The 18,314-nt window shown below is 32.1% G+C and overlaps 1 protein-coding gene across 5 annotated transcripts in view; it reads left to right on the forward strand.

The window, feature by feature from the left end:
* LOC123711730 overlaps positions 1 to 13,108 on the forward strand; it is a 181,602-nt gene extending 168,494 nt beyond the window's left edge. For all 5 annotated transcript variants that reach the window (XM_045664460.1, XM_045664494.1, XM_045664486.1 and 2 more), the window contains 6 exons: positions 8,318 to 8,496; positions 8,807 to 8,958; positions 9,337 to 9,541; positions 9,888 to 10,049; positions 10,262 to 10,359; positions 10,556 to 13,108. In XM_045664460.1, coding sequence (XP_045520416.1) covers positions 8,318 to 8,496; positions 8,807 to 8,958; positions 9,337 to 9,541; positions 9,888 to 10,049; positions 10,262 to 10,359; positions 10,556 to 10,790 — 1,031 coding nt within the window. In that variant the 3' untranslated portion in view covers positions 10,791 to 13,108. The remainder of the gene's footprint in view (positions 1 to 8,317; positions 8,497 to 8,806; positions 8,959 to 9,336; positions 9,542 to 9,887; positions 10,050 to 10,261; positions 10,360 to 10,555) is intronic.
* The last annotated feature ends 5,206 nt before the right edge of the window (positions 13,109 to 18,314 follow it).

The raw sequence follows: 18,314 nt of genomic DNA on the forward strand, positions 1-18,314 counted from the left end.
AATAAAAGTAATAATATCTTTATTAGTTGAACTTATATATCAGACTAAACTGTCCGAAAGGCTTTTACCAAAGTCTTAAAAACGACTTAAAATTTTATAAAACAAGTCCCGTTAAGTTACATGTCCAAAGCTGGCATTGCCAAATTTCTGCCAGACATGCAAATGCAGGTAAATATCGACCTTCAGGCTTTCATAATACATAACCAAATCGCTTATACTGACCCCCAGTATCTGGTTACTGGTTAAGGAAAGTTTTCAACTTGTCAGTTGAGTTGCGGTTTTTGCCCCTAAAGTAAACCATTTTAAGCATACTTTAATCATGGCGTTTTGTATTACAACATTCGCCTAAATACTATGCTATCTTATTAAAATATTTATTTAATTCTCTGAGAATGCGTGACAAAGGTTTATCAAGAATCTTTTCAATGTATGAACCCTTATTAAGTAACAGTCATCTTCCTCAACCATTGATGTTCAATTCCATTTCTCAATGCAAAGGTCATTGCACTATCTTAGTTTGAAAGCGAATTTCCAACATCTCTATGTTTAGTATATACCATAATTAGTCAAATCCGTTGCATTCGAGATGTATTAACATATAGGTTTATGAAAGTAACGACAGCCAGTTTTAGTTTCTACTTCTGGTACCTAATCATTATTTAGAATAGCACTGCTGAAATAACTGAAAATTCAAGCATTGACAATGGAAGCTTCCATTCAAGTTTAAAATGTAAAGTATGAAAAATTATTAACTGTACGAACGCGTTTTCAGAAGATTCAATATAACAATCAATTCTTTATTAAATGCAGTCGTGGTCTATGATGGTTTGACGTGTCTGATATTAATTCGATTATTAATTGTAGCTGTCTGTAACGGTTACTCGACCGGCTATTCTAGTTCATCCCGTTTACCGCTAGACTGGACTCTTTTTACTCTTTCAAGGTGCATTCTTTTGATTTTCTCTTCTTTACAATTAATACCACTTTATATGGATATGCTATCTTTTATTTAGTTAAGTAATCTTACAGCTAATGTAGCTTATATTTAATAAAAAAAATATACTAAAGATATAGCCAAAGATGGAATACATAATATTTACAAATAATATAATTTTCTTTTTTAGGGTACAAACATTTACAAAAGCAAATAAAAATAAAAATTATGCAATTAACTACGTAATACCTAAATTGGCTGTGTGTTATGATGTAAAAGTGAGTGTGTGTGTATGTGGGGTGTGCTCATGATGCAGGTTATTTTAAGCTATGGATATTCATAATAATATAATTATCCTATTATTATACAACACAATACAATAATATAATATAATTGTTCTATTAATCTTAACCTAAAAAGATATTACGTCACATTATATAATTATTTTTGCGCACTAATTATTCATCAATCCTTAATATAGCTATAAATGTCAGTCACTCTCTCAAAAGTTATAAAAAAGAGAAATTTCATTGTGACGTAAGTATCGTGCGCATCCATCTCTCTCAGATAATAATCGTAATATTAATTTAATGTTTATGACTTTATTTATCTTTACTGCTAAATCTTAAATGCTGCTCGGGACTTGGCCTACGCGTAAAAAGATATATGTTATGTCCCATACCGATAAAACTATAATAATTATTTGTAGATCAAATGAGCAGATTTTTCATTCAAGCAAGCATATCATATAAGCTATATTTCAGAAATGTGCAATAGATAAATGTTTCGCGATTGTATTGTTTGTTTTGTCTGGCTCCATTGAAACAAGAATTGTACGCATTCGAGTCGGTTGCTTTTAGAAAACAGACGTCTGCATTGCGTAGCATTTATCGCAAAAGGAAACATCAAAATTAAATTCGATATTTTCATAGTGACTGTAAGTGAAGTGAATAAGTGTAAAATGCTATAGACTTGTGAAAAGTGACTGAGTAAAAATGAGTGCAGCGGTTACAGTGACCTCGAATGCAAATAATGATGGTGTTGGTAAGTTTCCTATTTCAAGTAATTTGGCAAGTCAATGAACTTCAATTGAATGCCATTTTGCGGAATTACATTGGACTACAAATTTTTGCTTATTCCTCGAGTACAGTTATAAGGTATAACAGAACGAAATTTTAAAAAATTAATTTTATGCAATGTAATATCTAAACAAGTTAAAAGTATTAAATAATCATTTAAAGTTAATTATTTACCAATCATGTTTTGCATGCAAATAAGTGTTACCTAAAAATAAGGAAATAAGGACATCAAAACGAGTGTACGTATCGCTTATATAAATGAAACATTGAATTATAAAACCAGTAGAACGACTTAGCAATATAATAATACGTATTATATGTTAATCTTGGCACTGGCTCACCCACGTTTTAACCCACGTACTGCCATCTTAAGACCTAACGTATTGCTAATAATCATATATAGATTAATAAGCTAAAATATTCTAAATACCCGTTTGTTTAAAAGACCATAATCTACTTTCTGTCCAATCTTGATTTTTTTGTATATTTTTTTAAATAGGAGCTGGTTCCAAAATACCCGTCCCCACCAATCGGTATTAATACGATTTAGTGCTTGTAATGAAGTTTAGACTATTGTATATAATAACAGAATATTGCCCGAATATTAATGACATAATTAAACCGATTAAGATAACAGATAATTCATGATGCAACTATTAATTTGTTAATGACTGATTATAATCAACCTAAATTAGGTTCGAACTTCAAATATAGTTTAAGTAGGTCACTAAGAACGAACGCAAACTTTTTCTGAACCGATTATAATCTGTGTTGCAACTGCAACTCTTGCGCAACTGTTGGCAAAAACGATGATGGAGATGGTTAATTTCAACTAATGCAAATAATAAACACATTATTAACAGCTGGTGAAGCTTTAGCTAGCAAGCCCTTATAGATTGGAATATCAAATATAATAAACATGGAAGTTTGATGGGCATATAAGTAATAATATCAAATTGTTATATTATAATTTCTCTTTACTTTCTTGATTTACGTACCCATACCCATACTCATTGGTCGCTCATGGTTTGCAACCGACCGACAACAACCTGAAACCTGCTATGTGCTAAGTACCCTTTCTATTGGAAGGCCTTTACTTCGCACTTCGTTCACTCCAGTGAGTTGCCGTCCTGCCCTTCAGGCGATTGACCACGGCGGCGGCCCACTCAGAGTCTCGCAGAAGACTCCCTTGCGCCAGTCGCGGAAAAAAACCTATTCCGGACGAGCTGAGCTATCAAGGCCCTTCAGGCCAACAGCGTACATACAACATATTCCATATTTTTTTATGAACGAAAATCGAGCATTTTAACTTCCACCTAAGCACTACAAATTACTATTATTCTAAATGACACAACCGCGCTTTTTTACAATAATTTTTCGTCTCGGTTTAATCTATTACATAATATATAATGCAGTTATTTCGATTGATTAACAGTAATGCTCTTACGTGATACAATGAGTTATGCAACTTACCATTACAATCACGTGGCGCGCTCCTTTTTGAGAGCTATGTGGTCTCGTCTTGTGAATTAAAATTAATATCTAATGAAGTTTATCGGCCTACTTGAATTCCGATCTATATTTTTCACCACAGTACATTCAAACACATTCGCGATTCATAAGAAATTTCTTTGTCAAAGACTATTAGTGTGCATTTTCTGTATTATAAATGATCATAAATTGTGGCATGGAGGACGCGTTTAAAAAAAAATCATATAATATATTTAGCATGAAGTGCAAATGTTGTCGTAGAGTTCCTGGGCTTCATGATCATCTTCATGCAAGATGTAATTGATAAGACACAACAAATAAAAATAAAATAAAATCATACATTATTACTGTTTTATTTTCAATATTAAATATATTATATCGGGGTCACCTTCAGATACACTTTGTCATATAACATTACAATTATAGTCAAGCAATTTTTTACCATAATGTACTAATAAAAAGGCATAGTTTAGCGTGTAATTATTAGGTACCATTTGTTGCACTAATGTCTATCACAATCTATTTGTATCGTAGTTTCAAGGCAATTGGCACCTAGCTCTCTAACAATAAGCACTTTAAAACCGTAGCAAATTTTCGTCATCTGTGCTAAATTAAATTAGACCTTGTACCGCTGTAATAAGCGTGACGTTAGCTGGTTTATTACTGAGTGCAGTTCTAACCTTGCCGCCTCGTCGACTCCCGCGCATGATCGAGTTGACAGTGTCATAATGGATCGGAATTACCTCCCGCCTTACCCAGGTAGTTTAAAATTTATTATATTTCAACTTCCTTTATTGCGTATACAGTTTTTTTTTAATTTATAAGCAGTTATTTTTACTAAGGTCTTTTTAAATCGGCTGAAATTATATATGTATAAAATTGTAATTTATCCAAAAGTTCACTCAATGAATATTCACCATTAAAGGTGTGGCTACATCTTTAAGCCATAAGTATCACATATTCTATCTGAATTTGTTTGCTTTCACCTCTCGAGGATGTGTCGTAATCGATTCGATATTTCCCCGTTTGCTAATACTGATTTTTATTACCTTGTATTAATCGATTTATGTTAATCTTAAAACCGCTTAAAGTTAGGGTAAATTATCGAAGGTACAAACATTTGTGCTGATGTATCAGAAATTAAATAAATTAATATTAGCGTAATGCAGATCAAGACATAAATATATATAATAAGTCTGTAGTCAATAAGAATTACAGCTAGGACCTTTCTTGACCCATAATTTTACTCGATATACGTTTAATATAATTTATTAAACACGTCATTAGATAACCTCATTCGGTCAATTATTCAAATTATGTTTTAAAATTATGTAATGAGTTTAATTAAAATCGATGAAACTCGTTATACTGGTTATATTGTTGTGAAATTTACTTTTATAATATTCATCAACCAGAGATTATCAAGTTGTATATCGACAGTCTACTGATTAAACTGTAGTCTGTTGTATATATCTATATTGTAATATCTGTGGTTTTACGATTTACTTTTAAAAACAGAACAAATTATTATCATCACCTTCAAAGCTGCGTGTTGTACGTATTTTTTATACGGCAAACGGTTATTAGGTATATTTAAAATAAGTCGAATAGTTTTGTTTATTATCTACGACCACAACTATACATTATGTGTATTGTATACACACTAGTCTCTAGAATGGGAAGAAGTAATGGATTTTGATGGACGACGTCCACGGTACATAAATTGGTTTCCTGCGGAAAGCAAATTGTTTCAATATCAAAACTGGTACTCGAAACAATTTTGCGTCTCGATGACTAATCCTGCCTGTGAGTTATCGTAAATACACTTGCGGGTACAATATTGGAACGCTTCTAAAAACCCCTCTTCCGTGCAAACTAAAAAAAAACATTTTAATTACGCTAGTAAATATAATTTTCCTAGATTAAAACTATTATCTTACAACATTAAAAACAACTTAGATTATTTTAAAAACACGAATGTGATACATATAGATACCTATATACCCATTTACAAAACGTGAAATATTTAATTTAATTGTATTGCTAAGTATTGTTTATAATGTTACACGTTTTAAGTTCTATTTGTTATTTTTGTCACCTTTACCTCGCTAGTGTATTCAATTATTAAACCGAAATGGCAAAATATGTTTGGCAAACTTTTGCCGTTCATGTATTGATTTATAAAAGCTATCAAAACTTTCTAAAACGGTTTTGTCGCGCCTGCGTAATACCTATTAGAATTTTGCTTTAACAAAATATCAAATAATATCGTGTTCCTTAAATCTCAAAAATAAAAAATGCTTCTAAATAAAGTCCTCAAAGTTTAATTCTTTAAACACTGTCAACAACAGAATATTTTACAAATATGTAATCGTATCAATACAAGACATTAATAATATTTTAGTTTCGGTATTTGTCTAGATTTCCTTCGGATTGCGCATCAGACAAGTTCATGGACCCAGTGACATTAACAAAGTTATTTTAAACTCGACTAAGCTGTACATATATGTTCAAACCATGTTCAAACATTTAGGAGACTTAAACGAATGTTTACTTTAAAACCATATTTTCTATTTAATTAAAATCGTATATTAAATATAAATGTATATAGTTAAAACATTTTACGACGCAGTTTTGTAGGTTTTGAAACAAACAAGGTTAAAACTTCTGGATTTTTTAAATTAGTGCTTATCTCAGTTAATTAAAGTTTCATATCGAAAGGATAATATTTAATTATTTATTAATTAGCGTTAATCTTTATATTATTAATATTAATAGAGTTTGGGGTGTTACGATACTTTATATGACTCTTTAAAGTGCTTGAAATTATTTTTAAAAGAAAATTTAACTGTTTCATTTTCATTGAATGTATAATCAAGTAAGTAAATACTTATTCTCTATAATTACCGTCTATCTTTGATGCCATTACTATAATAAACAATTTGTTTCATTTAGAAATTGATCGTTTATCGAGAGATTGGTTTAGTTCATATCCGCTTTCAAGTAATTGTTGAGACCCGACTTTGTACTTATATTTTCTATAATTATTAACAAAAATTAAGTTTATTTAAGCAATCCAAATTTAGTATTGTCTTTGGTTAACATAGCTTTTACACATTGAAAGAAAACAATTTTTTAACATCATTTCATATCTGCAAAAACCTTTACCTACTTTAATATTTGTTCCCTAGAGAAATTATTGTATTTTTGATTACTATCTATAACCTTCTAATACTAATTTTCATTTCGAATTCGAAGGATACATTCTGACTTTTTTATTTATACTCTGTACCTTATTGTGTATTTCATTCATATTAATTCATGATTTTGATCATTTATAGTAGCGAATGAAAAGCCAAAGTTAATAAATATTTATGTAAAGTCGAATGAATCTCTCTTCTAGAAACTAGCTTACGGCCTATTGGCATCAAATTTACATAAGCAAGTATTGCATTAACAAAGATCACTGCATTACATTTACATTAGTAGGTATGTTGGTTGGTCTCCTGCCAGCATTATTTGGCTTTTGAGGTCAACAATTGTGGCCTAGACTTTATGATCTTATGTTATATCAATTACATAACATTTTGAAAAGTCTATAAATAAATCGATATGTTATGGTTACATTAAGTTTAAGTCATTTATATGAATAATTATTTGACGTACATTATAGTCTTGACGTCAACCATTTCAAGGTTGATTAATTCACGCAAGGAATTCAAATTTTTATACTTTCTTAGCTAATTTAATAGTTATATAGTTATATTATATGTAAATGCATTACTACTTAGATGTATTCGGTTTAATTATTACCAACAGCTCAACTTCTTGGTAAAATTATAAATGATTATCAAAGATTAATATCTATAAAAACAACTGAACGCTAAATGGTGAACGTGTAAATACACAGAGACTTGAGTCTTCCTTGTGATATAAAGACTGTATTTATATTATGTAAATGCGTTTGCAGTCTATTTCTGTTTGGACGTTCGCCTTGAATGCTACTATACAAATTTAGAACAGTCACACATAATAACACGTAAATTCTATTCAATTTTACTCATATATATTATTCATAACTCGGATCCCCTCGTGTCTCACAGTATAAAAAATACCGTATGTAAGACAAAAACAAATACGTGTTTATCGGCATGAATTAATTTACATGGCTATCAGGCGTTTAGGTGATTTAACTCTGTTTAAATTATAGCGAGCTATATTATGCAATAATACAGCGGGCTAGATATAAATGTTATAGAAGTATAGAATAGTTTAGCGATTTGTTTTTACAATTGATATATTTCTCTGTGGTATAAATCGGGTAGCTAAATGTTTATACGCAAGTCTAAACAATACACATTACAACAAACACATTATTAAAATTATATAACTTTCTTTTTTATTCATCTATTTTTAATAACCACAAAAGCTATATTTTACAAGGTTACAGCAAATACCAAGTCAAGGTTCAAAGTAAATTATCCAACCACGAATATATATTTATCGTTAATTTTCATATAATACGTATGCTATTATTAGCTAAATATAAATAAATATAATATCCTTTAAACAATTAAGCAATTAAACAAAAACGTATGTATGTCTGATCACAGTAGGAATTAACCGAGTTATCTAAAGTACTGCGTAGAATAAAATACAGCGAGCACGTATAGAAAAGTTTTTTTTGTGTGTTTTTAATGTTATGTATTTCTTCACAAAGCTAAATAGAATTAAAAAATATATACATTAATATTTTATCTTTTCCGTCATCGGATTAAGTTAAATAATTAACATTATCTTTTCTTTCTAACAGCGGTATCTGCGCGATGGACAGCGCTCCGAGCGGCTGCAATACGGCGCGGTGGCGCACGCCGATTGCGCCGCGAGATTGCAGCACTGCGCGAGACACTTGATGAGGTCTGTGAGCCTGGAGATTGCGCTCCCCAGCCGCACACCAGAGCTCAGTTACACAGACGGATTGAAGAACTTAAGGTACATACATCACAATAAATTGTAGAGGGTCTACGTAGTTGGAGCAGGTTCATTTTTGCTAGAAGAGTTCTATATAATTCAAGAAACAGTTGTTATAGTAATCGAACCAGGACCTTAGATTAAAACTCACCTTGATCCTTAATAAAAGCAATTGATTATAGCAACATTAGAATCACAATTATTTCGTTTTTCAAAACCTCACTCAGGGCTAGGTTTGAAGGGTCTCAAACCCTACAATACGAAAGTCGTTATAAAAAAGTTTTGAAAGTTCAGTGGTATGTACTCGATCTATTCCTTCGTGTGTTTATAGGAACGTCTATCACGTCTGCTTGAATGCAAGGTCTCAATGCTGAAACTGACGGTTTCCGTTCGACGTGCACTTGGCGAATTGGAAACTGATGAATGCGGCCTTACTACCGACTTGACAGCTTTACTAGCCGCTTGGGACGACGCACACCAACGGTTAGTAATATTTTTACAATTTACTTTATAAAATTTGAAATTCAAGACGAGCTTGTGCTTTAAGTTCAGTATTGCATTCAGAGCGACGACCTCACTCTTCCATATTTAAATCCAGAAGAGTGTAATTCGGCTGGCCTTGAATCTTAAGATATAAGTGCCTTTCTTTTCTACTCAGGTTTTGTACTAAGACCCATATTAGGAGACGAGACAATTGAAATTTAACAATACGTTTATTGCCGATGCGTGCGAATTAGAAAATTAAATGGTTCGTGTGAAAATGAAACGAGCCTGATCGGTCCATCGTTTCGTGACAATTATAATTGGGATCATTTATTAAACCATTTGTAGTTCTATAAAGATATTTATGTGTTTTCACAGCACATCGAGTGAATTACTCTCGCTAGAAAAAGCGGTGAGCGCTTGGGCTGATTGGGAGAATGCACTTCGTGAATTGCAAGGAGCATTGCGTGGTGATTTAACCACGCTGCAGAATTTACGCGATAAAGGATCTAAAATTGAAGATCAAAGCGAAGTGGCGGCTCAAATCAAACAGCTGGCTGCTTCGTTGATTGACAAGAAGAAGGTAAACATATAAAACATTATATAAACTTATACTCATTATTGTGAAATGGGGAATTTTTTCCCCTAAAGAACTTAAAAAGCTGCTTAGTAAAAAAAGCGTAAAAGTGCTATAAACTTAAATTAGTTAATTAATGCCTTGTCACGTCAAAACATTCAACAGTTTTTTTTTATCTCATAGTAGATTTTTCGTAAATAAGTTGTTATAAGACTTCTCTCTAAACACATGTACTAGTTCCCTACACAGTTAATAATATTAATAAGGAAATAGGGTACTTAGATAAATATGCACACGTATGTGAAGGCCATTTCTATATCTTGTATGTGTGCCTACAATATTTTTATTACAGGGTGGTTCCACATGCGACTCGCTCTCCGATTCCGGAATATCAGATGGTGATAGTGAAAATGCAGGCGGTCGTGCTCGCCGATTAAGCGCTCTACGTGAGTTGGCCAAGCGCTTGCAAGCCGCTCTAGCACCGAACTCGCCTGCTCATAGAGCTATAACTAAGGTACAGATAAGTAATATACGAGAAAAAAGTTACTGTAGTACTGGATATGGTTTTTATATTGAGTTTCATTTTCGGCGTACTACTTATCCTGCAAATATATTGAAGGATTACCGAGTTTTTAAGAAAATATACACTGAACTTTTTTCTTATCTTTCCATTATAATACACCCAGTATTTTTAAGTTTTTTTCTATAAAACAATTTTTATTGCAGCGTATGGAACAGACAGAGAACGAAGTGAAAATTTTGCAAGAATCCTGTCGCGCTTTAGTCGAACAAAGCATTCCCGATCTTAAAATCGAAGATGACACGTAAGTTTTAAATGTTTTTTATTTATGTTCAAGTACTAATATATAAAGAGCTTTGAATTGAAGCACATTTATATGATTTTGTTAAAAATAAAACAAATATTATCATATTATATTCAAAAGTTAAACGAAATAATCGAATACCAATTTAAAAAAACGACCTACACAGGGAATATTAATAATGGAAATGTTTTTTCAGTGATCAAGCCGTCATTGTAACCAGCAAAACTGGCTCTGGCGATCCAGACTATAATCCTCGCGGCGGTTGGGTGTGGCGTGTACTACGTTCATCTATTCCCATTCAACTATGCCTTGTGGCTTTACTTCTAGCCGCGTGGCTCGTAGAACGGCCAAGATGTTGCGACGCACTGAATTCATTAGCGCAAACATTGACCCCACAACTGCGTTATGTTCGTGGACCTCCACCAGTGTGAGCATAGCATAAGACCGTCCATAGACAAAAGATAGGGCGAATCACACAACGGACGTATTAAGCTCGCGACGAAATATCACGCTAAAATCTTGTTTATGTGGTCTATGGATTGAGACGATACCAGGAAATGACTTTGACAGTTGTCAATTTGAAACTTACTCGAATACCTTTATGTCATTTATTGTAATGAAGTTATGCTGCCTTCCACGCATTAAATCGCGTAAGAAACACGTAAGGTTTAATTAAGCGTGGTTTCCAAGGCAGCGTTAAAATATGCTAATTGATAGGAGTAGATAGAAAGTGAAAAAATATTCTTTAAATTACGAAAAAAATATCCCAGACATGTACTAAGATAATAAAATTCGTAAAAACCATTAAATTGGTTTAAGGTTGTGACATGAAACATCAAGTTGTGTTACTTTTATATTTTTGTGGCTGGATGAGTGGTTCTGTCTGCCCACAGACAAAATATATAATGTCTGTGGTCGAATGTTTGTGTGAATGATTAAACTAATGAGGTTCGCGGACTTTCACGCATTATTTTTAAAACTACATTAAACAACTGTTTAAGGGAAAAACATAAGAAAGTCTGTGAGTTGGGATCTAACATTGTATTTATTTATGTTGATATAAGCGACCGGTTTTTTTAATGGCTGCAATGTCAAGAACTAAATTCGAAAAAATATCATCTGTATCAGATGTCGTTCAAACTAGGTAGTTTACTAACGTGACTGTTAGGTCCGCTTTCAATAAGCATCTAAAGCCAAAATCAAGTCTTAACTGTTATAAATGCAGAATAAAACGTTAAACTACATATTGGCTAAAGATACTTATTGAATGTAACAATACTTTAGTTAAGCCTACTTTAGTACAATTATTTAAGAAAGTGTGGAGTGCGCCATGGGTGACTCTTTCGATGTACCTTAATAGATTTTTCGAATTGCTTATTTTATCTATGACCCAAGCCGATTTAAATAATCTAGATATAATTTGGTTGTTCACTCTACCAGAGTTTCGTCCTTGTCTTGGTGGAAGCAGTTTTCTACCCTCATTTTATTTACTTAACTGCAAACACTATTAACAAAACGTTTGCCTCGGACCAAAAATCAAGAATTTGGCCATTATCTCTCTCGACGATAAGATATCTCGGCGAGGTTGTACAACCGCCATTATGGTAATAACATTTTCGATCGGCTTCCTTTACATATATGTTTAAAACTACATTACAGGAGTGTTTATGCGAAAAGAGGCCTTATTAAAATAAAAATATTGAAGACTGAGTAAGAAATATCATTTAATTAATCAATATTAAATTTACAATAGTATTTACGTGACAAATGGTTTCAATTAAGGTGTTTCAAGCCGTTATAAAGTCTTCATGAAGCAAAACATTGTGCTCCGAAAATTGATTTTGTTTTGGTCACTCAATTCAATAATATATATTGATTTTGCTAATTCTCTGATTGAAATAGTATTAACTCCCATATATTGTTATAATGTTGTTAATTAATTTAATATATTGAAATTGAATTAGTGTTTATTTATAATTCCATATATATTTGGTATATATTCTTATATAAAAATACCATTTGAATATTGTTATACTGTCAATGATTATAAAATGAAATAAAATTTTATTGTAGACTATATATTTTGCCATACCATTATAATGTATGTATTAAACAGTTTATACAACATTCAAGAATAGCCAACGGAAGACTAGAATTTCTTAAGGAGACTAGAAGTCTTAGAAGCATGTTAAATGTTTTGTGGTGTGTTGTGTGCTTTGACATACTTAAGTATTGAAAGTAATGACAATATTTTTATATAATATGTTGAATTTACAAGTAAATTGGATGTGGCTTTAAATAATACTGACATTTCGATGAACAAAGTTTTAACGCCACATACGATTTTTAAACTACAAAATCATTGTTATGATTGTCTTTGTGTGTATGGCGCATTCTTATAAACGGAATACGATTATTATTTAAGTTATATCTCTGTGGCGATGGATAACTAAGGAAAAATAGAAAAAAAAAAGTTTAAAAATAAATAACCGCCAGTATATAGTTTTTGTATACTAAGACAAATAATCGCTGCAGAGAAAGTAATTTTTTTAAATAATTCACTTAGGGTGGTTACTGCCTAAATAGTGTGTCATATTTCTTTAGGCTTTTTTATCTTAATTTTGATTAAGCGTGTAGAGAGTATGATCATGCTATTAATGTGCATTTAATTTTGTAGAAATGGAATGGAGTAATGTAAACTATGTTGGCTTTTTGGAATGGTGATTAAAATTTGGTTTTCATTTTTAAATTGTGTTTTACTTTCTATTGAGCAAACTACAAATCCTTATATGATGTCCATGTGAGTCTTTAGTTTTTTAGACTACTGGTAAAATGTGTCAATTTATTCAATCTAAGTTTGGAATACATTTAATGATACAAACAAAATATAGTAATTTGTGTATGCGAACCTACTAATGTACCTCAATCTAATCGCCAGAGCCGAACATTATCTATACTAATAAATATTATAAAAACTTAAAGCTTATATTTTTTTAGTTAGTTTGTAAGAGTAATACATATATAACTACTAAACCGTTTCTAAAATTTATTTCGATAAATGATAACACGGGCTGTGTGTCTATTGCAAATAACATGAATAGCTTTTACAAGTTAATTTCATACATAAATATAAATAATTTTAAATATAAAAAGCTTATTCGAAGAAGTCTCCATTGGCTGCAATACAGTCCTTTAAACGTTGAGGCCAGTTATCAACAGAAGCAGGCACTCTTTCCATGGTCAAATTCTTCACTGCCAAAATCATACCTATTGTTTTATGGACTCCACATTTTCATGGCGTTTAGAGCAAGCCGCACTCTCTAAAACTGACCATTAATCATAATCCAGCGGTTTAAGAGCGGCACTAAAGGACTGCCAGTCTTCAGCTCTGATGAAGTCCGAAATGTTCGTTTCCAACCAAGACTGCATAGACCAAGCTTTTTGACCCGGCGCCAAGTCATGATGGAAGGACCATTCTTGGTTTATCACCTTTAAACCTGGTGTTGTTAAGAGGCTTCACTACCTTCTCAAGAATGGTATCATGATAGACTTGTGCCGATGTTTTGATACCTTTTTCACAAAAGTATGGCTCAGTCACTCCTTCATAGCTAACACCTCACCAAACCATCACTGAAGTCGGATAGTGCCTTTGTTGCACTCTGTCGACTAATTGGGAAGCTTTCTTAGAGCTTTGAGCTTAAATACGGTCATTTTATTTGTCAAAATGTTGCTCAATTGTAGAAATTTTCTCATCCGTGAACAAAATTGCTGACCTACCTTTGCGTAACGCTTCAGTAGTTGTTTCGATATTGCCACCTTATTCTTTTTTAAATTATCAGTTAAGAAATGACCAGTACGTCTCTTATCAAGTCCTAAATCATCTTTTAATTTACGCGACATGGTTCTAGGTGCCAACTTCATCTCCCGAGATAAAATCTTTTCCTTTCGTTTAATCTTTTGTTTATTTGTATGTTTACTTAATATTTAACAAACTCGCAAGCGGGCTACTGAAGTATTACTCTGGTCTGCCGGATATTCAACTTCATTCTGGAAACTTGGAGTTTTCTCAAACGAAGTTGCCTTTCTTATAAAAATATACAAAACAAATATAATAACTAGGATTACAGAGAAAGTACTTAAAATAGGAAAGTTAACATGATTATTAAAATTATTAGGATCCTTGATCTCATTTAGATCCTCCATTGACATGTCTGAAATAGCTTGAATAGATTTTAAATTATCAAGGTCTATTTGGAATGGAAATTTTATTACTTAATTTGTTTACACCTGTAAAGGTGTAACAACAACCATCATTAATTTAATTCTCAAAGTTTGAGAATGCTAGTAACTGATGTCTACGCAGTTATTTCACAAAGGTAAGTATCGGTAAGTATGCTTTTACAATCATTTAAATGTTTGAGATACAGACAGTAAGTTTGATTGCAAAGTATTTAAGATGTTATAAAGATAATTCCTAAAATCAACCTCACTGAAAGCATTCGTTATAATGGATACCGAAGACCCTAATTGTTTAACGACACCATTCAATTTTGCTTGGTTAAGGTTCATTTCATGTAAGGATTGCTTTATATTGGAAATGGCAGATTGGAAAGCAATTACGGGTGTCTTCAATGTTCCTGAAATCTTTTTATTATTTTCATAAATAGCTTCTTCATAAGTGTTCGCATCATCTTCGGTCTAGCGAATATTTGTTTAAATACAGTGCCTATTCCGGAAAATCATGCGGATCTTTTCGAGACGTAATTATCGGATACTAGATGTGAAACGGCATTAATTAAAAACGATCTTTAAGCATTGCTTCTAAAGGTTGCAATAAGTTATAACATTGCGAAACACCAATTACTTCGCTTCTCTAACAATAAGATTGAACGTTATTCAACACTTTGTTTATGTCTATTATATGATTTTTTTTATGGGAATTATCTCTACTGGAATTACAATATGAAATTGGTTGTTTATTATCTTCAGTGTGCCAACAGGGTCTAAGAAGATCCCAGGACCTTTCACTATATTTTTGACATACTGATTTTCAGTTTCAGCAAACGTGACATTGCAGAGAATTGCGTTGACCCTGGAAAATATGTGAGCAAGTTATAATACTATAAAAGGAGTAAAATAATGTTACTTATAAGAAAAGTAAAATACAACAATAACATTTGATGTAAATTTATATTACAAAACTGGCAACTTAAATACCTATATAAAGTGTATACAGTATACAATAAAATAAAAATGTTTAAAATAAAATTCATCCTAGGACTCGTGAGCTGGTTTCACTTCATCAAAATGATGTTTGACATGACGTCGATTTATTAAAAGGCTTAAAGTATTATTATCGTGAACGTTAACGACTTTATAGGGACCTTTCCAATTTGGCGAAAGAGCCTTGCGCAGCCTGGCGTGATTTTTTAAATAAACATAGTCACTGTACAGCTCGCTAGCTAGTGGACTGTGAAATGTGTATTTAATCTTTATATGTATTGTATGTCAGGAGTATCTGTATTGTATATGTAATAGCAAGCTGCACTAGATAGCTAAATATATGAGAGGGTGAGATGTAAGAACCTTACAACCCTACCCCTACCCTAAGCCCTACAGATGTACCCTAACACATAAATAGTGAATATATAAACATAAAAATAAGTACGGGATGTCTGTACCAAGAGACCTAAGGTAACGGAGCCCTACGGGTAGGATCAAAGGTTTGAGGTGATGGGATTATCTCAAAGCTATCGGGCAGGCTCAACACGATAATTAAGGGCTTGAAGTAGTCTTCGCCACTTTGAGAGGAAGCGAGAAATGAATACGACGGAGTAATATCCAAATCCAATTTATTGTTCAAATACAATATCTTAAATACTACTTACACCTATTCACATATACATAATATTATTTTAGTGAGCTGTTGGTGTATTGCGCGCCTTCCGCTATTAACATTTTGGAACACACGTGAGTTTTGACAGCAGTTGATCAATATTCGAATAAAATATAATTCAAAATTACTCTTCAGCCAATAATATTTGGAAGAAGTGAGCCGTGTCAGCAGTTGGTCAATGTTCAAATGAAATCTGAACACCCACTGTATTTTTGATGAATTTATATATATATATATAGGACCTATTTCTTAACATATCACTAAATTTTGTACTTTGTCACTAATTTCACTGACAAGAATCAATTTGTCAAACGAAAAACACTCACATATAAATATGAAATGTTCGATATCATCAACACAATTATTTACTGAGCAAGGTGGGCCGGGACGGTGGAGTGACCAAAACGCAGTCTGTTTATAGTCGTAAGAAAGTCCCGACTGGCCATTTTCAGTTTGTTATACCATGGTGCTACAGATAGGTTTGCTTGAACATTTTCATACCATTTATCCTTCTGTTCTTGGTCTTGTTTCCCAAATTCGTCCCATAAACTATTGTCCTGGTTGTCAATAGATTTAATAGTTCGTGTTTAGCTTGAAGTGGTTTACCAGTTATATAGGGTCTGGCTAATGAAAGATAACGAAAAAGCGCGGTAAATAAAAAAAATAGTATGGTATCCCTAAAAGTTTGATATATTTTGTGGATTAAACTTACTTGATACTTGATTTTTTTATTATTATTCTTTACATTGATAGTAACTGTGTTTCTATGAAATTAAATACTATACGTATTTTACTATTGATACTTAAAATGACTAGAATTGCATGGGAAACTAAAACTATATTTATTATAAAACACAGCTTAATTCGGAATAATCAAAATCAGAATCTAAAAAATCAATATCCATAGATTCATCTGCGTCAATATTATTATAACTGTCTCTCATTTTCTTCTACTCTTCTTCTGTTGCTAACTGCTCTGTAGTCAATATAATATTTTTATTTGCTACTCTGTGTTTTGCCATACTCCATACCAGCTCAATGGCATTTAGATCACAATGGTATGAAGGTAGTCTCAATACCTCACGACCATTGTGCTTTAAATTTCATCGGCTTCATATATTGGCTCTGGTTTATACTGTTTTACATTACATTACATTTAGCAGATATTTATTAGCAGTTCTGCTTTCGTATGGTACTCTTCAAATTGAATATTATTCAAAGTAAGCCATTCTCTTATCTCATGTTTGAGATTCTGTGTTGTAGGGGCTTTATTAACTATAACGGAATGGTAACTGGTTGTCCATAACAATTACACTTGGTTCATTTAAATTGGGTAGGAGCTTTTCTTTTAACCACTTATTAAAGTTCATATCATATCATATCAGCCATTTTTGATATAAATATTAATAATGAGTTCAGTACAAGACCTTTCTCCGACCCTGCTTGTACAATGTACCTTTTTCCAGATGAAATATTTTCAATAGCACTACTTGTAGAGGGACCTTGCCACGACTTTTGGGCTTGTAGTTTTTTATGGACATAAATTTCATCATTTCAATAAATTATTGGCTTTCTTTCTGCACGTTTCAACGATATAGATCTTAAATAGTAATGTCTCCAGGCACATATGTCATTGCGCTCAATTAACAAAGAACATTCATTTTTGTTTTTCTTAAATTCATAGGCATTATAGGCCAATAATATTCGGCGAAGAGTTTCCCCACACCCAGTAAATCCTATGCTTTCTATTAATTCCAACAAAAGTGTTCTTAATGTTGGAACTTATTTTCTAACAATATAAAATTCATTCATTTTGTCGCGAATAGCATCCATGTCAAAATTGTCCAAATGAGACACTGTTGATTTATGAGGTCGTTTTTTTCCAGGTGTACTCCACATACCTTGATTTGTTGCCCCTTCTTTTTTATTCTGTGTATTGATATTACACCTGGAAAAACCAATGAAAATGTTACCACACACATTTTTTTACAAATTAACTTGAAAAGTATTGAAAATTTTACCAGTGATGTAAGCGATTTCTTTAAAGTACTGGTTCTGG

The sequence above is a fragment of the Pieris brassicae genome, chromosome 1, assembly GCF_905147105.1.
Source record: "Pieris brassicae chromosome 1, ilPieBrab1.1, whole genome shotgun sequence".
NCBI classification, from domain to species: Eukaryota; Metazoa; Arthropoda; class Insecta; order Lepidoptera; family Pieridae; genus Pieris; species Pieris brassicae.